We start from the raw sequence: 17,944 nt of genomic DNA, 5'->3' as shown, positions 1-17,944 counted from the left end.
TCTTGTAAATATTCCAACTGTTGACATATCAAAAAGACAGTCTTAAAATTTAATTATACCGCAGATCGAATTTACTGCAAAGTATCCATATGATTGATTTGTATCATTAAGCTTAGAACTATTTTGGTTGGATGTTTTCTCTGAACTACAGTAACTCCGTTAATCCAGCAGATTTTCTGGACCAATGGATCTTATTTTAATGAATACTCCCAACATTTATTTTTAGATGTCACAGTATATTCAGCAAACCTGGTAAGTTTTAAGGGAATGCAGGAACTGGGGCCACAATGTATTAATGGGCAGAATGGGAGCCAGATGCTGAATTGGATAGCAGATTATTTGAATTTGACTGTACGTGCAGTGCTTTCTAAGGGAAATGTGCCAAGTCTCCCAATATCCTTTGTTGCCATGTGGATTGTTGCTGACCTGAAGTATCATGGATCTAGCCATTTACAAGATGATTTTAATTTGCAACTAACCATCTTGTGCCAGTTAATCCTATTCAAATGCATTTGGGAAACAATTCACTAATTAACTTAATTCATGCTTTGTTTTAAAGCAGTATGCCATCACTTGCTTTCCAATGTAATTTTAGCAGATTTTTTTCAAATTATTCAGTTACCTGATGATGATTGTCAATTAACAAATATAAACAGCACAACTAAGGACTGAGGGTTGCATGCGTCCATCTTTTATTGTTTAGGAACACGTTAACGTGCAGAATACAGTGTGTTATTACACTCAATTCTCACACAATCCAGATCAACCAGCAGAAATAAATACAAATTATTCACAGATCATTAAATGTTAGAACTAAATAACATAGCTTGTTCTATATATCAAACAAACTTGCGTATCCATAGGACACAGAACCAATCAATGTGGAGTTTATAAATATCTGATTTTTGTTGAACATTTTTTTCAGACATTCATCAGATCCACACTTCCATTGAATAAAGGACTCTTGTATTGAAATTGCCCAGAAATATCAGTTTAATTTGCATATAACTAATCATTTAGTTTCTGACTTCCAATTGTTAAAGAAATGCACTGCTGCTTCAGTGTTACTGCATCAGTAAAACCTGCCGGAACAGAAACAGTATGTCATTAAAGCACTTGTATGGTTCCGGAAGACTTGAGAGATGATGGTACGTACATTGTTGGAGAGCCTCTTATCCACAGATGTCAAGTTAAAAAAGCACCAGGCTGAGTTGAGTTAATGGATCTTGCTTTGAATAAGTGATGTAGTCTACTAAGAAGTTTTAACAATTATGGGCTTGAGAGGGAATTGATGTTTGTCAGGATTATCACTTCTAGGATTCGATTTAAATTTGGTCAACAGGTGAGAGAAGGGAGGTTGGGTTGAGTGACAGGATTAGAATGTTCACTCCTCAGTTTCACAGCATGTAACAGACACAGTAAGCTAAATGTTGTTGGTATGCACGTGCTGAAGGCCTACAAGGTCCTATGGTGAAGCCAACAGGAGGACGCCATGGGTAGAAGTTGCTGTGAAAATAAGATGTGGGGTCCCTTGCTTTCTTTGCAGCTGTTCACAGAGTAGTATGTCCATTCACATTGTGATCTCCAGATTAATCTAACCTGTGAACCTGATTCGGTCTACTCGAAAACCTTGTTCCTCACACTCGCCTGTCTTACAAATCCATCCTTTCCTGCGTATGGACTTAGTCACAGAGCAAGAAATCCAGCTACCACTAAGATCCATTCTCAGCTTCCTGTAGTGCTATTCCTTTCCCTCAGACATTTTTAACAGATGTTTGCCATCCAACATGCTATAATTCTCACTTGGATCTTCCTTGCTGCAGAAGATTTCCCATAGGAATGAAGGTGAAGTATTTGTGCTTGAAAATGACCAACTGTGACAAAGAATTGCACTTTTGACAGTGAAAGAGCATAAAGATCTTGCACTCAAATGCTGTTATCAAGTTGCGTGTTTCTTGAGCTGTTGTGACATGTAATGTGCTGGCAAGTATCTCAATTGCAATCTATTCCTGTAGAGAGTGGAGAATCTGTCATGAATTTTGAGTGCCACAATGTTTCCAATGATATCATCTATGGAAAGAGTGTCCACATGAATGAAGCATCAGAGATGGGAATGGTGAATGCATGGAGACTTTCCCTGTGCTATGAATGCTGTAAATTGGCTGCATGATATCTCAGCCTCTGTCATTGGTTTTCTAATCTGCAGTCAAACCACATGGCTCGTGGGGAAGCTGGTAGGAGCAAGGTTTTCTGATCAAGTCACTTTTGCTTGTTACCTGTAACCTTTGTCAACATTCCCCGTGCTGCCTTTTGTTCCTTTTAGCCTCTCCAGATGAAGTTGGACCAGTATACAGTGGGTCCTTCACACACCAAGAAAAACAATCAGCCGTCTGAATTCCCCTCCACAGAAACCCCAAATGTTTTGGGAAAACAAAGGGACAAGTTTTTTTTTTAGAGGCTCATTCATATAAAGTTATGGACTTGCTTTCTTTGTAATTATTGTTAATGTAAGAAATTACCAAAAGATTTCACCTGCTTTATTTGCACCACACATCTACTGGATGTAGTGCTGACATCCAATCAAATCCTGCATAAAAAGTAATAAAATAGTCAAATGTAAGTTTAATCTAGCAATTTATCCATAGAGGTACTCATGTCAGCCCTGTGTACTCACAACTACTTTATTGCTGCAGTAGTAATTACAGGGAGGGTGACTTTAAAGGAACTCTTCCTATTGAAAGCTACTAGTAACGGGATGGGAGTTAATAGTGGGTAGGGGGTTGGAAGAGTGAAAGGGGAATGAGCATGGTTATCTCTTGTATGCCTGGGTTATGACCATTCAGTGGCCTAACCTCATCGAGTCATGCGTTGCAGGTGGACTCGTACTGGTAGGAGATAATCACGGGGTCTTAGATAGAAATGTGAGATGTATAATGGGTTATCTCTCATTCATTGCCATCAGTAAATTTCAGTAAACCTGAGTTAATCCTAAACTTGTGTTATAAGTAATTACTGTTTGAAAACTTGACCTCCCTCTACTGAGAGAGTGTATTGCCATCAAGTGAAAGGATTGGGCCTTGGCTGAGATACTTGACCGTGAAGTACAGGGTGAGAGGTAAATGTGGGAAAAGTGTTTCAATTAATGTTATATTTTCAGTAAGTTTTCTTTTGTTGGAAAGGAACAGCCAATAAGAATTTTAAGATCAAGTTTAAACCTCTTCATCATTGCCATGTTTGTTTTGAATGGACTTCTGAATGAGAGAAATGTTAAATGACAATATTATAAAAAATAAATTTGCTAATCCATTTTAGAAATGAAATGTCCAGTTTTAGCTCAAACTCAAACATTCAAATTGTTTGTAGCAGATAGGTGCAAGGGTGTAGTTATATGATACCCTTGTTCAAAAAGGGGATAAGAATTGAACCTAGTTGTTGGTGTTTATAATAATTTTAAAAAAAATCTGTCATTTGGGAAAGCATGAGTTAATTAATAACTGCCACCACAGCTTTGTTAAAAATACTGATTGACCTAAGTTTTGGTGAGGTACATTGATGAGTGTTTATGGGCTTTCAAAAGGTTACGAGCAAAATCAATTAAATGACAAAGTAGAGAGCAGTGATACACATTTGATTTTCATTCTGGAAGAAATCATTAGGCTTCTTGGATATGCATTAATAAAGACGACTTGGTACCAAACTTTTAACAAACTGGGGCTCCCTTTTCATTTCATTTCCCTAGGTCAAATAGAGCATGTTTACATAAAAAAGTAAAACTTCAATTTGATCATAATTAAGTGTCCTTTTGATGTTTGGAAGAGACATATTAATTTGGCTATAATCTTTCCCAATTATGGGCCTTGAATATCCGAAACTCAGAGAAAATTGCTTATGTAGCCCCTTCTCGCCATTTGAGGTGGATTAGTAAGAATTAGTAATGGGTTAATAAAATTGTGAAACATGAAAACTGAAGATGCTGAAATCTTGAGCAAGCCATGACAAAGCTGGAGAAACTAATGAAATGCTAAAGTTTTGATGAAGGGCCCCAACCTTAAATGTTGACTGATTGATTCAACCTGTAGAGGCTGCCCGGCCTACTGAGTTCCTCTAGCTTCTCATTATTAATAATACTGGGGTTTGGAGAAAGTTTCAAAGGGGGTGATCGATATTGCAAAATAAAATTACAACTGGGATGGATTTATGGCGATGCTTCTGGAAATGATTTACCTGTGCTTATTCTACATATACAATTCAAACCACTATGGAGTATTCCATCTGCCATTGAAAGTAAATGTCTTGCACTGTTCTGACAATGCAAAAATTGGCAACAAAGACTCAATGCATGTTCCAGTGAGGATGAATCTGGTTGAGTAAGCAAAAGGAGTGTCATAATTTTGTGCCATATTTTCCAAACTTGTTCTAGACTTAAGCATAATATGGAATAAATAACACTGAATCTGACTTGCAGTAACCTGAAGGCTCCAGTTTAAGATTTTCATTAAACATGTGAATTAAAGCTAATTACCTCACTATCCTCTCATTATCCTTGTATTGCCTGAGTTCAGTTCTGAATTTGCAATAAGGTGCAGTACTCCTCGAAAATAACAAACTATCTGACGGTAAAATAGAAACCAACTTTAATGATAACTCTCCATAGAATGATACGGTAAATCATTGTAAATATACATTTCCTTTTTTAATTTTGGTATAATTTCCCAATTTATAGGGACTGGACTGGAATTATTCAAATTAATTTCAAGAAATGCCTAATTATACATATTCCAAGAAATTTGGATTACCAGTGGCTGGGATAGCTGTGAAGCAGAACATTAAATTAGTCAGATGATGTCCCACCTCTGGTATGTTACTCGATGCTCATCTTTATTAACAGGGTGGGAACACTCTGAGGGAGTCTGAATACTCAGCGCAAAAGGTGCTTTTGGAACATTCAATACAGAAACACAATTGAAGTTTACAGGCTTCTGGTAAAATATTAGTTTATTGAGCAACAAAAAAAATGCCTATTTAGTATTATTTGATTAACTTATAATTCTTTATCAATTCTGTTTTAATTAATAAATGAATTTCTTTAATTCTCATCTGTCACTGTTTCTCAAACTTGTAAAATGACTAAATTCACCCTTTTGGAATTTCAATGTAGTGGGTTTTTCTATCTCTGGCTTGCTTTCAGATCTTCTCTTTCCTACAGCCGGTAATTTCACTGATTTACTTCAGCTAACCTCAGCTGCTAAGTTAATTGAAACTTCTGTGACTTTAAAAAAAAATCCTGATAATTATTTTAAATGCAGCAAAATAGGCTTTTAGCTCACATGGAAAGGTAACAAATTGGGTTTGGATTACATTGTATAAGATAGAGGCAACAATGTACAGATTGGATCTGTGGTTTTTGCTTTGGTGAGCTGTGGGAATTATTTGAGGGAAAATTGTCTCAGCAAACTGTTTATTAATGGATCATTAGGTTAAAAAAATATTTTAACTGTTTCAATATCTGCAGTTTTCATTTGGCCCCATTCACTGCAAGTGGGAGCCTTATAATTGGTACTTGCTAGATCAATGTATTAGGAGGGTCTCGAAATATCAACTGCAGAAATGGATCTTGGGTTACTAAATACAAATGTTATACAATAATCAATTCTTTGAAGTATAAACACATTTCAAAAAGAATTGGCAGCTTTGAAGTGTAATTTAAAAGCTGCAGTGCCAAAGGCCATAGTGTTCCATCTCTAGCCACTGGCGTGATCGGCAGCTCCCATCAGTAAGAGTAGACTGCATAATGATTCTTTATCCAGTGATTTAATTGTAGGAGATTTACTCGGGGATCACAGTCTGTTGAGACGTATTTAAAAGAGGCATCAAGCCAACAGTTGTGAAAAAATAAATATCTAACTTTGCACATTTGTCCAAATTTAACAGCAAAAACAAAATCCTTAGCACTTCAAAATGTCACTGAAGGGGGACACCAAGATAAATTTGGGCACAAGTAGAAATATTTTAAAAGCCCATATGATCTGGTTTTTGCATACCTGGTCAGTTCAAGGCAATAATAGGCCTGTTTCAGAAGTGCTTCCTCAATCAAACTCCACAGGTACAACTTTATAAGAAACTGCACTGAAAGTGCATCTCTGTTAGTGATGTCAACAGCAAGACCTATTGGAGATTAAAAGCAACTCCTTTTGCTTATTGATACACACTAACAAGCATGTTCAAAGCACAGGTGGTGACTTCGAGCATTACCAAGCATAATATTCAGTAATTAGAGCTGAGCTTCAAGATAACATGAATAATGTTAAGATGACCCACCAATTTTTCACTGATACTTTTACATCATCTTGGGTTGGCACTCACAGCTGGAGGCGGGAGTGTGCCCTGAGAAGACTGGAAGTTTGAAGTCGAGGAGGATATTTTGATTGGACTAACAGGATCACCAGTCTGGAGCCTCCAGACCAACTCCTCATTGGTTCTGCTGAGCCTTTTCTTTTCCTTACTTTCCTTCTCAACATATTCATGAAGTGTGGCATTTTCCTCAGAGAGTTGTCTGCAAGAAGAAGCAAGAAGTATTTTCTTCCAAAATTCTTGAAAATTGGGTGTGAAAAGAATTAAAATTCTTATTGTTAACCAAGTTAGCCTTGTAGATAGTTAAGCATCCTATTTCATAATCAACCTTTATTTTGCCAATATTTAGGACATTATAACTTCCAGTCTGGAATCAAGACCTAGTATCACAGATAATCAATTTCTGTAATGCCCATTGAGAGGATAAAACCTGTACCAAAATCCTCAGTTTATCTACTTTGACTGGGCTCCTGTTGCACACGTGTTTTAATAAATCACCTGTAATTTTGAACGCCAACACCTGTGGCCTTTCCATTTGCTCTTGCAATTAGTGAATATAAAATGGGGGCAGGGTCTGGTGGAGCAGCCAACTCGAGAAAAGCTGCTGGTTATCACAGTGCAGGCTTTGGCGAGAAGGGCCAGCAACATGAAGGTAAGGTTCTTTTTTAACAATTTCCTTAGGTAATGAAACGTTCTCAGTTTTTTAGTGATGGCCAGTGAGCTCAGACTTGCGTCATGTGAGTAGCTGCAGTTCTAGACAGAAGACACAACAGAACTGGAGCTGTGCATGGATTCACTTTGGAGCATCTACAATGCTGAGAATGATGTCGATAGCACATTCAGTGAGTTGGTCACACCACAGACTAAGGGCCTAAGGAAACCACAGCATTATGGGCTGAAGGGCCTGGAGTGTGCTCTACAGTTCTATTAAAGATAAGGAATAGGTGGCCAAAAGACAGAGCAGCATCAGGAAGGTGTGGTCATCTGTTGGGGAAGATGGCTGATTGGGGAAAGCAATAGTAACAAAAATCATGGGCACCTCTGGGGCACAGGGGAGCAAGAAAAAGAGCTGCAGAGCTATAATGGTAGGTGGTCCCAAGGTAAGGGGAATAGACAGGAGCTTCTGTGGCCACAGATGGGTTTTGTGGTTGGTGTATTGCTTCTTGGGTGCAAGTGTCAGGAATGTCTCAGTTTCAGACCCAATTGTCATCAAGTATGGAGGTACCAACAATAAAGGGAAATGCAGGATGAGGTTGAATTTCAGGAGTTAGGTGATGAAAGTTGCTTGGACTGGTAGGTGAGTCCAGAACTAATGAACATAGCTTCAAGATTCAGAAGAGTAGATTTAGGAATGAGGTGAAATTGAACTGCTTTTCCCAGAGAGTAGTGGAATTCTTTGCCCAAGGAAGCAGCAGAGATGACCACATTAAATATATTTAAGAGACAGATTTTTGCATAGTTGGAAAATTGAGAGTTGTAGGAAAAAGAGGGGTAGATGGAGCTGAGCCCACGGCCAGATCAACCATGATCTGGATGAATGGCAGAGCAGGCTTGACAAGGTGCATGGCCTACTCCTGTTGCTATTTCTTGTGTTCTTATTAAAGTAATAGGAACCATTTATACTGTCATGGTACTTTTCATTATCCTTCCTCCCCTAAACTGAATTTGAAAGTAATTTTAATAGAAATTAAAAGGGCATGTTCTCTTTGGTTTGGCTCAAAGACAGCCCAAGCTTCTGAATCAGTAAAAGTGTATAAAGTAATATTAGGTAGAAAAAAAGATGAGATTTTTCGAAGTTAACCACCGTCAAGATTCTGAACACTCCTCGTGAGTCGTGGGAAGTAGTTCTCTTTGAGAGTTCCATCCAGGCAAATTGTGGATATATCCTTTTTTAAAAAAAAAATTATTGAAATAAACATTTTCAGGAAAGCACTGTGAACATGAAATCAACTTTCCTTTGAGCGAATGTTATGCTGGTTACCTAGAGGATTGGTATAAATGCTTTTTCTAAGGCTGTGTTGCATCTGACCACTAACCTTGTTAAGGCAGCATTGTTATCAATCCTGACTTTCAGATCTTCATTCTGCTGTTGGAGTACTTGAACCTTTTCTTCCAAAAACACATTCTTTTCACTCTGAACAGATGTTAGAAAATGACTTAGTTTCGCAAATGTAGAAACATCATGATAATTATCTTAAATACAGTGACTGTCGAAGACCTCCAGTTAAAGAAGCATGCAAGGAGAGAAGAGGTAATTGATAAGACGTACAGGGAGGTAGTTACCCTAGACCAGAGGTGTCGGGTAAGTGAGCAACTGGTGGGAGGGAAGAAAAACGCCAGGATAGCGGAGAGCACCCCTATGGCTATGCCTCTCAGCAGCAGGTATATTGTATTGGATCCTGTTGAAGGGGATGAGCCACAGTGATCAGGTCACTGGCACTGAGCCTCGCACTGTGGTGCAGAAGGGAAGGAAAAGGAATGCAGTGGTCATAGGGGACTCCATTGTCAGGGGTATAGACAAGAGATTCTGTGAGCCTGATAGATATACCCGCATGGTGTGTTGCGTCCCAGGTGCCAGGGTATGAGATATCTCAAATCGGGTTCAGAGTATTCTGAGAGGAGAGGGAGAGCAGCCTGATATCTTGGTACACATGGGTACCAATGACATAGATAAAAAAGGGAGGAGGTCAGAGAGGGATTACAATGTGTTAGAATGAAAGCGAAGAGACAGGATTTCCAGGGTAGTGATCTTTGGATTGCTACCTGTGCTGAGTGCAAGTGGGGACAAAAATGGAAGGATCAGGCAGATAAATGTGTGGCTGAGGGGCTGGTGCAGAAGGGCAGGGTTTCAGATTCTTAGATCATTGGGATCTCTTCTGGGAGAGGCATGACCTCTACAAGAAGGATGGGTTACACCTGAACCCAAAGGAGGCCAATATTCTGGCGGGCAGGTTTAGTAGAGCTGTTGGGTATGGTTTAAACTCATTTGGCAGCGGGGTGGGAACATGAGTGATAGGGCAATGGATAGGAAAGGAAAAACAGGATGTTTGGATAGGCAGTGAAATTAAAAGGGCAGAAGGAGCAGAAAGGGATGGGAGAGTGTGGCCAAGTGCGCCAGGTAACAAAGTGAGGGCTGTAGGGAGTAACAGATTAAAGGTATTATATATGAATGCACGGAGTATAAGAAATAAAATGGATGAGCTTGAGGCTCAACTGCATATTGGAGGGTATGATATAGGAATAACAGCGACATGGCTGCAAGAGGTCCAGGATTGGGAAATTAATATTCCAGGGTATACGTCCTATCGAAAGGACAGATGTGTGGGTAGATGGGGTGGGGTGGCTTTGTTGGTCAGGAACGATTTTCAGTCCCTTGAAACGAGTGACATAAAAGCAGGTGGAGTAGAGTCTGTTTGGATAGAGTTGAAAAATTGCAAGGGCAAGAGGATCATAATGGGAGTCATATACAGGCCCCCAAACAGTAGCTCAGATATAGCAGGCAGAATAAATCAGGAGTTAAGATTGGTATGTCAGAATGATAATGATACAGTTGTTATAGGGGATTTCAACATGTAGATAGATTGGGAAAATTTAGCTGGTACAGGACTGTATGAAAGTGAGTTTATAGAATGTCTCCAAGATACATTCTTAGAACTGCTCATAATGGACCCCACCAGGGGGAAGACAATTCTGGATTTGGTGTTGTGTAATGATGTGGATTGATAAGGGACCTTGAAGTAGGGGAACCATTAGGTAATAGTGACCATAATATGGTAAGTTTTAATTTGCAATTTGAGAGGGAGATGGAAAGAAAGTCGGAAGTATCAGTATTACAGTTGAATAAAGGAGATTATGCAGCCATGAGGGAGGAGCTCACCAAAATACAATTAAGGATAACCTGGCTGGGAGAACAGTGGAACAAAAATGGCAGGTATTTCTGGGCATTTTTCAGAAGTTACAGGACCAGTTCATTCCAAAAAAGAAGAAAGGTTCTTTTTTTTCAGATTTTATTTAAATTTTCAGATTACAGAGAAAAAATACTATAACCCCTCCCCCTCCAATTTTCTATAACACAAAAAAAAACTTCCCCCAATCCCCCCTCCCCCCAAAAAACATAACAAAAATCGAATACTTAGACAGAAATAATAGTCAACGAGGATTTCTGAAGGAAAAATCAGGCTTGACTAAACTTCTGAAATTTGTCGAGGATTGATGAAGAGGGTGAACATGGGAGAGCCAGTGGATGTGGTGTACTTAGACTTTCAGAAAACTTTTGATAAGGTCTTGCAGAGGAGATTAGTAGGCAAAGTCAGAGAGCATGGTATTGGGGTAGGGTGCTGACATGGATAGAAAATTGGTTGACAAACAAGAAACAGAGTAGGGATTAACGGGTCACTTTTGGGATGGCAGGATGTGACAAGTGGGGTCCCACAGGGCTTGGTTCTGGGTCCTCAGTTGTTTATTGTATATATTAATGATTTAGATAAGGGGATTATAAATAACATTAGCAAATTTGCAGATGACACAAAACTGAGTGACAGTGTGAAGTGTGAGGAGGATGCCAGGAAAATGCAGGGAGACAGGTTGGGCGGATGCACAAAAGATGCAGTTTAATGTGGATATATGTGAGGTTGTAAAACAGGCTAAAACTAGGCTAAAAGCTAGCATGCAGGTTCAACAAGCTGTGAAAAAGGCAAATAGTATGTTGGGCTTCATAAAAAGGGGAATAGAGCATAGGAGTAAAGATGTCCTACTGCAGTTGTACAGGGCCCTGGTGGGACCACAACTGGAGTATCGTGTTCAGTTCTGGTCTCCTAATTTGAGGAAGGGGATTCTCACTATTGAGGGAGTGCAGCGTAGACTCACAAGGTTAGTTCCCTGGATGGCGGGATTGACATATGCTGAAAGGTTGGATATATGTTAGAGTATATGTTAGAATTTAGAAGGATGAGGGGAGAGAATGATTGAGGTATATAAGATTATTAAGGGATTGGACACGATAGAAACTGATAACATGTTCCTGATGTTGGGGGAGACTAGGACTAGAGGCCATAGTTTAAGAATACAGGGAAAGCCCTTTAGGACAGGGATGAGAAACATTTTTTTTTTAACCTAGAGGGTTGTTGGTCTGTGGAATGCTTTGCTGCAGAGGGTGGTAGAGGCGGGTTCTCTGGATAAGTTCAAGAGGGAGTTAAATAAGGTTTTTGTGGACTGGGGTTATAGGGTTAAGGGGAGAAGGCAGATCAGCCATGATCTAAAGGAATGGCAGTGCTAACTTGATGGGCCGAATGCCTACGGCAGCCCCCATTTGTCTATTGGAAAGTGTTCAGAACAGTTCCTTGATAAAGAGAGATGTAGGATTAACTTGGGAAACCTTCACTGAATGGTACCTTCACATGATCTCCATGGTTTTCTATCTACTCTGTGTGAAATTACTTAGATCGTAGAAGCATCTACATCAGGCTGTTGTTCATTGACTACAGCTTGGCGTTCAACACCATTATACAAGCAAAATTTATGACCAGACTAAGAAATCTAAGACTCTCCGTCCTTCTGAAACTGGATTATCAGCCATCATTAGCAGAACTGGATCAAAACCATCATCTCCTCCTCATTGATCATCAACACGGGGCACCTCAAGGCTACATGGCTCAGTCCTCTGATTATTATATTCACGGCTGCTTAGCCAAGTTCAGCTCCAACACTATCTATAGATTCACCAATAATGCTATTATTGGTTGTCCAAACACCTGAAAATAATGAGAAAGAGTCTGGTTGCTTGGTGCAGAACACTAATCTTGCTCTCAGCATTACCAAGACAGAGGAGCATATTGTTGATTTTAAGAAGGGAAAGGTGGACAACACTGGAGAGGGTTAGAACCTTTTGGGTATACACATATTGAAGGACCCCTCCTGGAACCAGAACATTGAGGCAAATATGAAGATACATCAATGCCTCTACTTTCAAAATCAGAAGAGATTGGCATGTCATTGAATACTTTATTATGTGCACTGTAGAAAATATACTGATTGGTTACATCATGACCTTGTTTAGAAACTCTGCCTGGGAAGGCAGGCAGAGAGCAGCAGAAAGTAGAAAACCTGGCCAAGTCCACAGGGGCACTGCCTCAAGATCATATATGATCCCCATCATCCAGGATACAATCATCTGATGCTAACCTGACACAGAAACCTGAAGTCCAGTACCCCAAGAATCAGGCTCTTGAACTTCCCCTGACCATAAACTCTGAAATACTCCAGACCACATCTCCCAGGACCATAAAAGGAAGTGAATGAAATGCTGAAACATCACTTCCTGTTTTGCACTAACTGCACCTGTGAATATTCATTTATATTTTAATTTTTTAAAAATCTATTTATCTGTCCCACGATGCATTATAGTTATACTAAGTAAGAATTTTGGTGCATCTACATTGTGTTTGACGACAAACTCTCATATAATCGACAGTGGAATAAACGAATGTTACATTAGGAATTGTATATGTGGTTATGGATCTTTTGAGGAGCACTGAAGTGGACAAGTCCCCTGGATATATCCCTGGTTATTGAATGGGGCAAGTGAAGAGAATGCTGGAGCCTTGACATAGATCGTTGCGTTTTCACTGGTGACAAGATCGGTCCCAGAGGAGTGGAGAGTGACCCATGTTGTAGCTTTGCTTAAGAAGGGAGAAAAGAAAAAAAGAGAGGAAACTATAGGGCAGTAAGCCTCACATCAGAGGAGGGGAAACTATTGGAAAGGGTATTTAAAGATAGGATATATGCACATTTGGAAAGTCATAGATTGGGGAGAGTCAATATGGTTTTGTGAGGGGAAAGTCATGTTTTATTAATTTGAATATGTTTTTCTTGAGCAAGTGGCAAAGATGGTTGAGGAAGGTAAGATGATGCCTATATGGGCTTTAATAAGACATGGTAGGCTGATTCAGAATATGTAGATACATGGGATCCATGGTGAGTTGATAGTTGGATACAAAATTGGCAGGCTCATAGAAGATAGAGAGTAATAGTGGAAGGCTACTATTCAGGCTTGAGGCCTGTGACCAGCGGTTTTTTGCAGGGATCAGTGTTGGAACCCCTGTTGTTTGCGATATAGATAAATGACTTGGTGAGAAAGTATGTGGGTGGATTATTATGCTTGCAGATGACACAAACAAGTGGTGGAAACAGTGGACAGTGTCGAGGGTTCTCAAATAATACAATATTATATAGATCAGTTACAAATATGGGCAGAGAAATGGCAGATAAAGTTTAATCTGGATAAGTGTGAGGAGTTGTACTTTGTGAGGTGAAATGTAACAATTAATGTATAAAGTTAATGGGAGGGCGCTTAAAAGTTATGATAGGCAAAGGGATCTGTGGGTCTAGGTTCATAGCTCATTGAAAGTGCCCACACAAATAAATAGGGTGGTAAAAAAAAGGAATAAGCTTCATTGGGTGGGGAATAGAGTATAAAAGTAAGGAAGTTAGGTTGCAGATATATACTTTGGTTCAGCTGCTCTTGGAATTCTCTGTACAGTCTGGTTACCTTATTACAGGAAGGAAGTGGAGGCTTTGGAAGGGTACAGAAGAGGTTTAAGATATTGCCTGGCTTAGATAGTATGAGTTATGGGGGAGAGATTGGACAGACTTGGGTTGTTTTCTCTGGAGCGAAGGAGGCTGAGGGAATACCTGATAGAGATGGGTAAAATCATGAGAGGTGTTGATAGGGTCAACAATCAGAATCTTTTCCTCAGGGTAAAGTGTCACACACGAGAGGACATGTGTTTAAGGTGAGGAGGAGAATGTTTAAGGAAGATGTGCAGGGATGTGCAATGAACACAGAACAGTGGATGGAATGGGCTGCCAGGAATAGTGGTGATAGCAGATACAATAGTGGCTGAAGAAAAACACATGAAGATGAAGGGATATCTATCAAGTACAAACTGCAGACTTTTAGTTTGATTTAGACATCATGCTTGGCACAGACATGTGGGCCAGAGGGCCTATTCTTATGCTGTACTGTTTTATGTTGTGTTCTGTGTTAAGACAGAAAGCTGATTTTGCATTGCTATTAACAAAAGGAACTTGAAATTCCAGATTTGACTCAAACTAGAGAAACATTTTTTAATTAATGTAGCAACTGAAATGCTTGATAATTAAATCTTAAAGTTCTTCAGTAATCTAATCTAAAGACACAGATAAATTTTGAATGATTCTGTTGAAGTTGTAGTGAATGTGCAATGTTGAGTGCAATTTGAGCCACAACACACTATTCTGAAATATGTATTGCTATAACATGACGCTTTGCCCAAACCACAGACAGCAAACTAACAACTCTGATCCTAAACCATATATGTTTTATGAAGAGAAATCTAGATTATTTTTCTCACCAGTTTTTCCAGTTGCATAATTTTCTTTTCCTGATGATGAATTTGTTGATTTTTCATTTCAAGAACATGTCTTAAACTGTTCATATCTTCTTCTAAGTGCTGGTAAGGTGCCAAGGCAATCTGTGAAATATAATAAAAAAAGAGCAATAAAAGTATTTAAATACAAAATGACATAATTTTTTTACTTTTTCAGTTCTTTGAACCATTGAATCATACTTAAGATGTCATTTAAAGCCACTCTCTTTTATCACAGAAATAGATAGTACCTCTCTAGAGCTCTGCTATAAAAACAATGTACAGATAGGTTCTCACACACACTGCCAGTTCAATAACTTGCTTGAACAAGGAATAATGTGGTTTTTAAAATACTAGTATTTTAAATCACGTGGAGTGTTATCCACCAAAGTTTAGGTAGCCACACAATTTGAGGTTCACAAAGGCAGCGTCTGAAAGACTGCCAAAGTCCATCCAGTTTGGATTTGGCATCTAGTTTAAATGATCTAATTAGCAATTTCTCATTCCCATGTAGATACCAATCCCTATCCAGCAGTGTGGTACTATTCAACATTCCCCAAGTGGGCAGTTTGAAATTGATGGTGCCAGAAGTACTGACAGAACAATTGTCTGTGATTGTTGATTGAATAGCAGATAGCCTGAGAACACTTGGATGCCAAGGTTATCTATGTTAGACTTCTGCTTATAGACTACAGCTCTGTGTTCAATACCATACTACCGAGCAAACACATTCCCTAACTTCAGGATCTAGGTCTCAGCAACCACACCACCCCTCCCCCCCACCTCTACAAATGGATCCTCAACTTCCTCTCTAACAGACCGCAATCAGTGAATATGGGTAACAAACTAGTCCTCCTTGCTCACATTCAGCACCAGTGATGCTCGAAGATGTGTACTCAGTCCTCTACTACACTCCTTTTACTTTCACAACCATTCCACTCTATCTTCAAAATTTGCTGGTAACAATGCAATAGTGGGCAGGGTTTTAAAATGATAAATAAAGGCTACTTGGTATCAAATAGCAGAAAGTCTGGTAGAGTGGTGCCTAGATAACAACCTATCTCTCAATTACAGGACAGAGGGCAGGGTCCACATATCTCTCCATATTAGATTACTTCAAGTTCTTAGGAATATCCGCAACGTCCTGACCAGGGGAAAACATGTTGACTTGACAGTAAAGAAAGTACACCAAAGCCGCTCCTTTCTCAGAAGATGAAGGAAGTTTGGCATGTGCTCCTTGCCCTTCTGCAGGTGCTCCATTAAAAGCATATTTGCTGGATGCATATCATAATGTGGTATGGGAACAGCTCTGCTCATGATCAGAAAAAGCTATAGAAGGCAGTATATGCAGTTCAGAACATAATGCATATTTCTCTCCCCTCCATGGACTCCATCTGCATCTCCTGCTGCCTAGGAAAGGCTATTAACATAATGAAAGATCCACAACATGCTAGACACACTCTCTTTGTCCTTCCATCATGAAGAAGGGAAGAGTATGAAAGCATACACCACACACTTAAAGGCAGCTCCTTCATCAACCATCAGGCTCCTGAATAAACCACATGACAGTTTTATCGTGCTGCCCTTGTTTGGTACTAATTTATGTTCCTTTTCATTGCAATCCTATACTCTGCTCTTCAAGGAATCGTATAAATGCTAGAGATAACCTGGTAGTCTGTTCACAGAAGAACAATTCTCACTGTACTATACTAGGCATTTAACAAATAAACTTAAAACTCTTAGTGTCCAGACCCACAATGGTAACATGGAATTCCTCAGTTCATATCAATCATTGCAGGAAAAATCTTCGCTAGGATTCTCCTCAATAGACTAATACCTAGTGTCGCCGAGAATGTCCTCCCAGAATCACAGTGCGGCTTTCGCGCAAACAGAGGAACTACTGACATGGTCTTTGCCCTCAGACAGCTCCAAGAAAAGTGCAGAGAACAAAACAAAGGACTCTACATCACCTTTGTTGACCTCACCAAAGCCTTCGACACCGTGAGCAGGAAAGGGCTTTGGCAAATACTAGAGCGCCTCGGATGCCCCCCAAAGTTCCTCAATGTGGTTATCCAACTGCACGAAAACCAACAAGGTCGGGTCAGATACAGCAATGAGCTCTCCGAACCCTTCTCCATTGACAACGGCGTGAAGCAAGGCTGCGTCCTCGCACCAACCCTCTTTACTATCTTCTTCAGCATGATGCTGAAACAAGCCAATAAAGACCTCAACAATGAAGACGGTGTTTACATCCGGTACCGCACGGATGGCAGTCTCTTCAATCTGAGGTGCCTGCAAGCTCACACCAAGACACAAGAGCAACTTGTCCGTGAACTACTCTTTGCAGACGATGCCGCTTTAGTTGCCCATTCAGAGCCAGCTCTCCAGCGCATTACTTCCTGTTTTGCGGAAACTGCCAAAATGTTTGGCCTAGAAGTCAGCCTGAAGAAAACTGAGGTCCTCCATCAGCCTGCTCCCCACCATGACCACCAGCTCCCCCACATCTCCATTGGGCACACTGACACTGAATCAATCATAGCTTTGTATCTGAAGATACTATTGACAATAAATCACACACAATGATTTAGTCTCTGAGATGCTGGAAAGTGAGACTATAAATTTCCATTTGTACTTGTCAAATTGTACAAGGAGAAATCAGGTGATTGAGGGACTGATTAGTTTTATCTACTCATCCTAAGAAAGAAATGATGAAAGAAATTTGTTCCTTAGCAAATTATTTTTAAAACATCCACCTATGTTGCTGGACAGACAGAACCAATCTTAAACCCACCTAAAGACATTGTATTGAATTTTCTATTTTTAACCAATAAAAAATTGTAATCACAAATCATCCATTGCTATGTTTCATAGAAATCATAAATTTCCAATTTTGCCACACACTATTAAAGAATACCCAAACTGAACAAAAATTATCACCTGCAACATTTGCTTGTCAAATGAAGCTCATAAACATTTTAATTAAGCTATGGGAAAATTAGATTAGGAAATTATAAAGTGCAATCAGAATTTAAAATCCATGACCATTAAGAAACAAAATTACAATTCACACACAGGCAGGAGATTCTATGGAAGAGATGGAGACTCTTGGATGGTATGTTGCCTCGAGGTGCCAGAGTCAAAGATGTCTTGGATTGAGTCCACAGCATTCTTGAGAGGGAGGGTGAGCA

At 39.6% G+C, this 17,944-nt stretch overlaps 2 protein-coding genes across 11 annotated transcripts in view; one reads left to right on the top strand and one right to left on the bottom strand.

Annotated features, from left to right (window-relative positions):
* LOC138739457 (high affinity cationic amino acid transporter 1-like) overlaps positions 1-17,944 on the top strand; it is a 232,511-nt gene that overhangs the window by 109,508 nt on the left and 105,059 nt on the right. The window contains exon 13 of one of the 7 annotated variants that reach the window (XM_069891543.1): positions 4,889-5,012. The exons of 3 other annotated variants lie outside the window; for them this stretch is intronic. In XM_069891543.1, the coding sequence (XP_069747644.1) occupies positions 4,889-4,914 (26 nt within the window). In that variant the 3' untranslated portion in view covers positions 4,915-5,012. 3 more of the 7 variants (XM_069891547.1, XM_069891542.1, XM_069891545.1) reach the window with 3 other exon arrangements.
* The window catches only part of LOC138739455 (microtubule-associated tumor suppressor candidate 2-like), a 382,132-nt gene continuing 364,866 nt past the window's right edge, over positions 679-17,944 (bottom strand). For 3 of the 4 annotated variants that reach the window (XM_069891535.1, XM_069891536.1, XM_069891538.1), the window contains 3 exons: positions 14,742-14,861; positions 8,388-8,485; positions 679-6,553 (listed from right to left, as the gene is read on the bottom strand). In XM_069891535.1, coding sequence (XP_069747636.1) covers positions 6,343-6,553; positions 8,388-8,485; positions 14,742-14,861 — 429 coding nt within the window. In that variant the 3' untranslated portion in view covers positions 679-6,342. The remainder of the gene's footprint in view (positions 6,554-8,387; positions 8,486-14,741; positions 14,862-17,944) is intronic. The other variant, XM_069891537.1, reaches the window with a different exon arrangement.

This window comes from Narcine bancroftii, chromosome 7 (assembly GCF_036971445.1).
Source record: "Narcine bancroftii isolate sNarBan1 chromosome 7, sNarBan1.hap1, whole genome shotgun sequence".
Classification (NCBI taxonomy): Eukaryota; Metazoa; Chordata; class Chondrichthyes; order Torpediniformes; family Narcinidae; genus Narcine; species Narcine bancroftii.
This window is presented reverse-complemented; position numbering and strand designations above follow the sequence as displayed.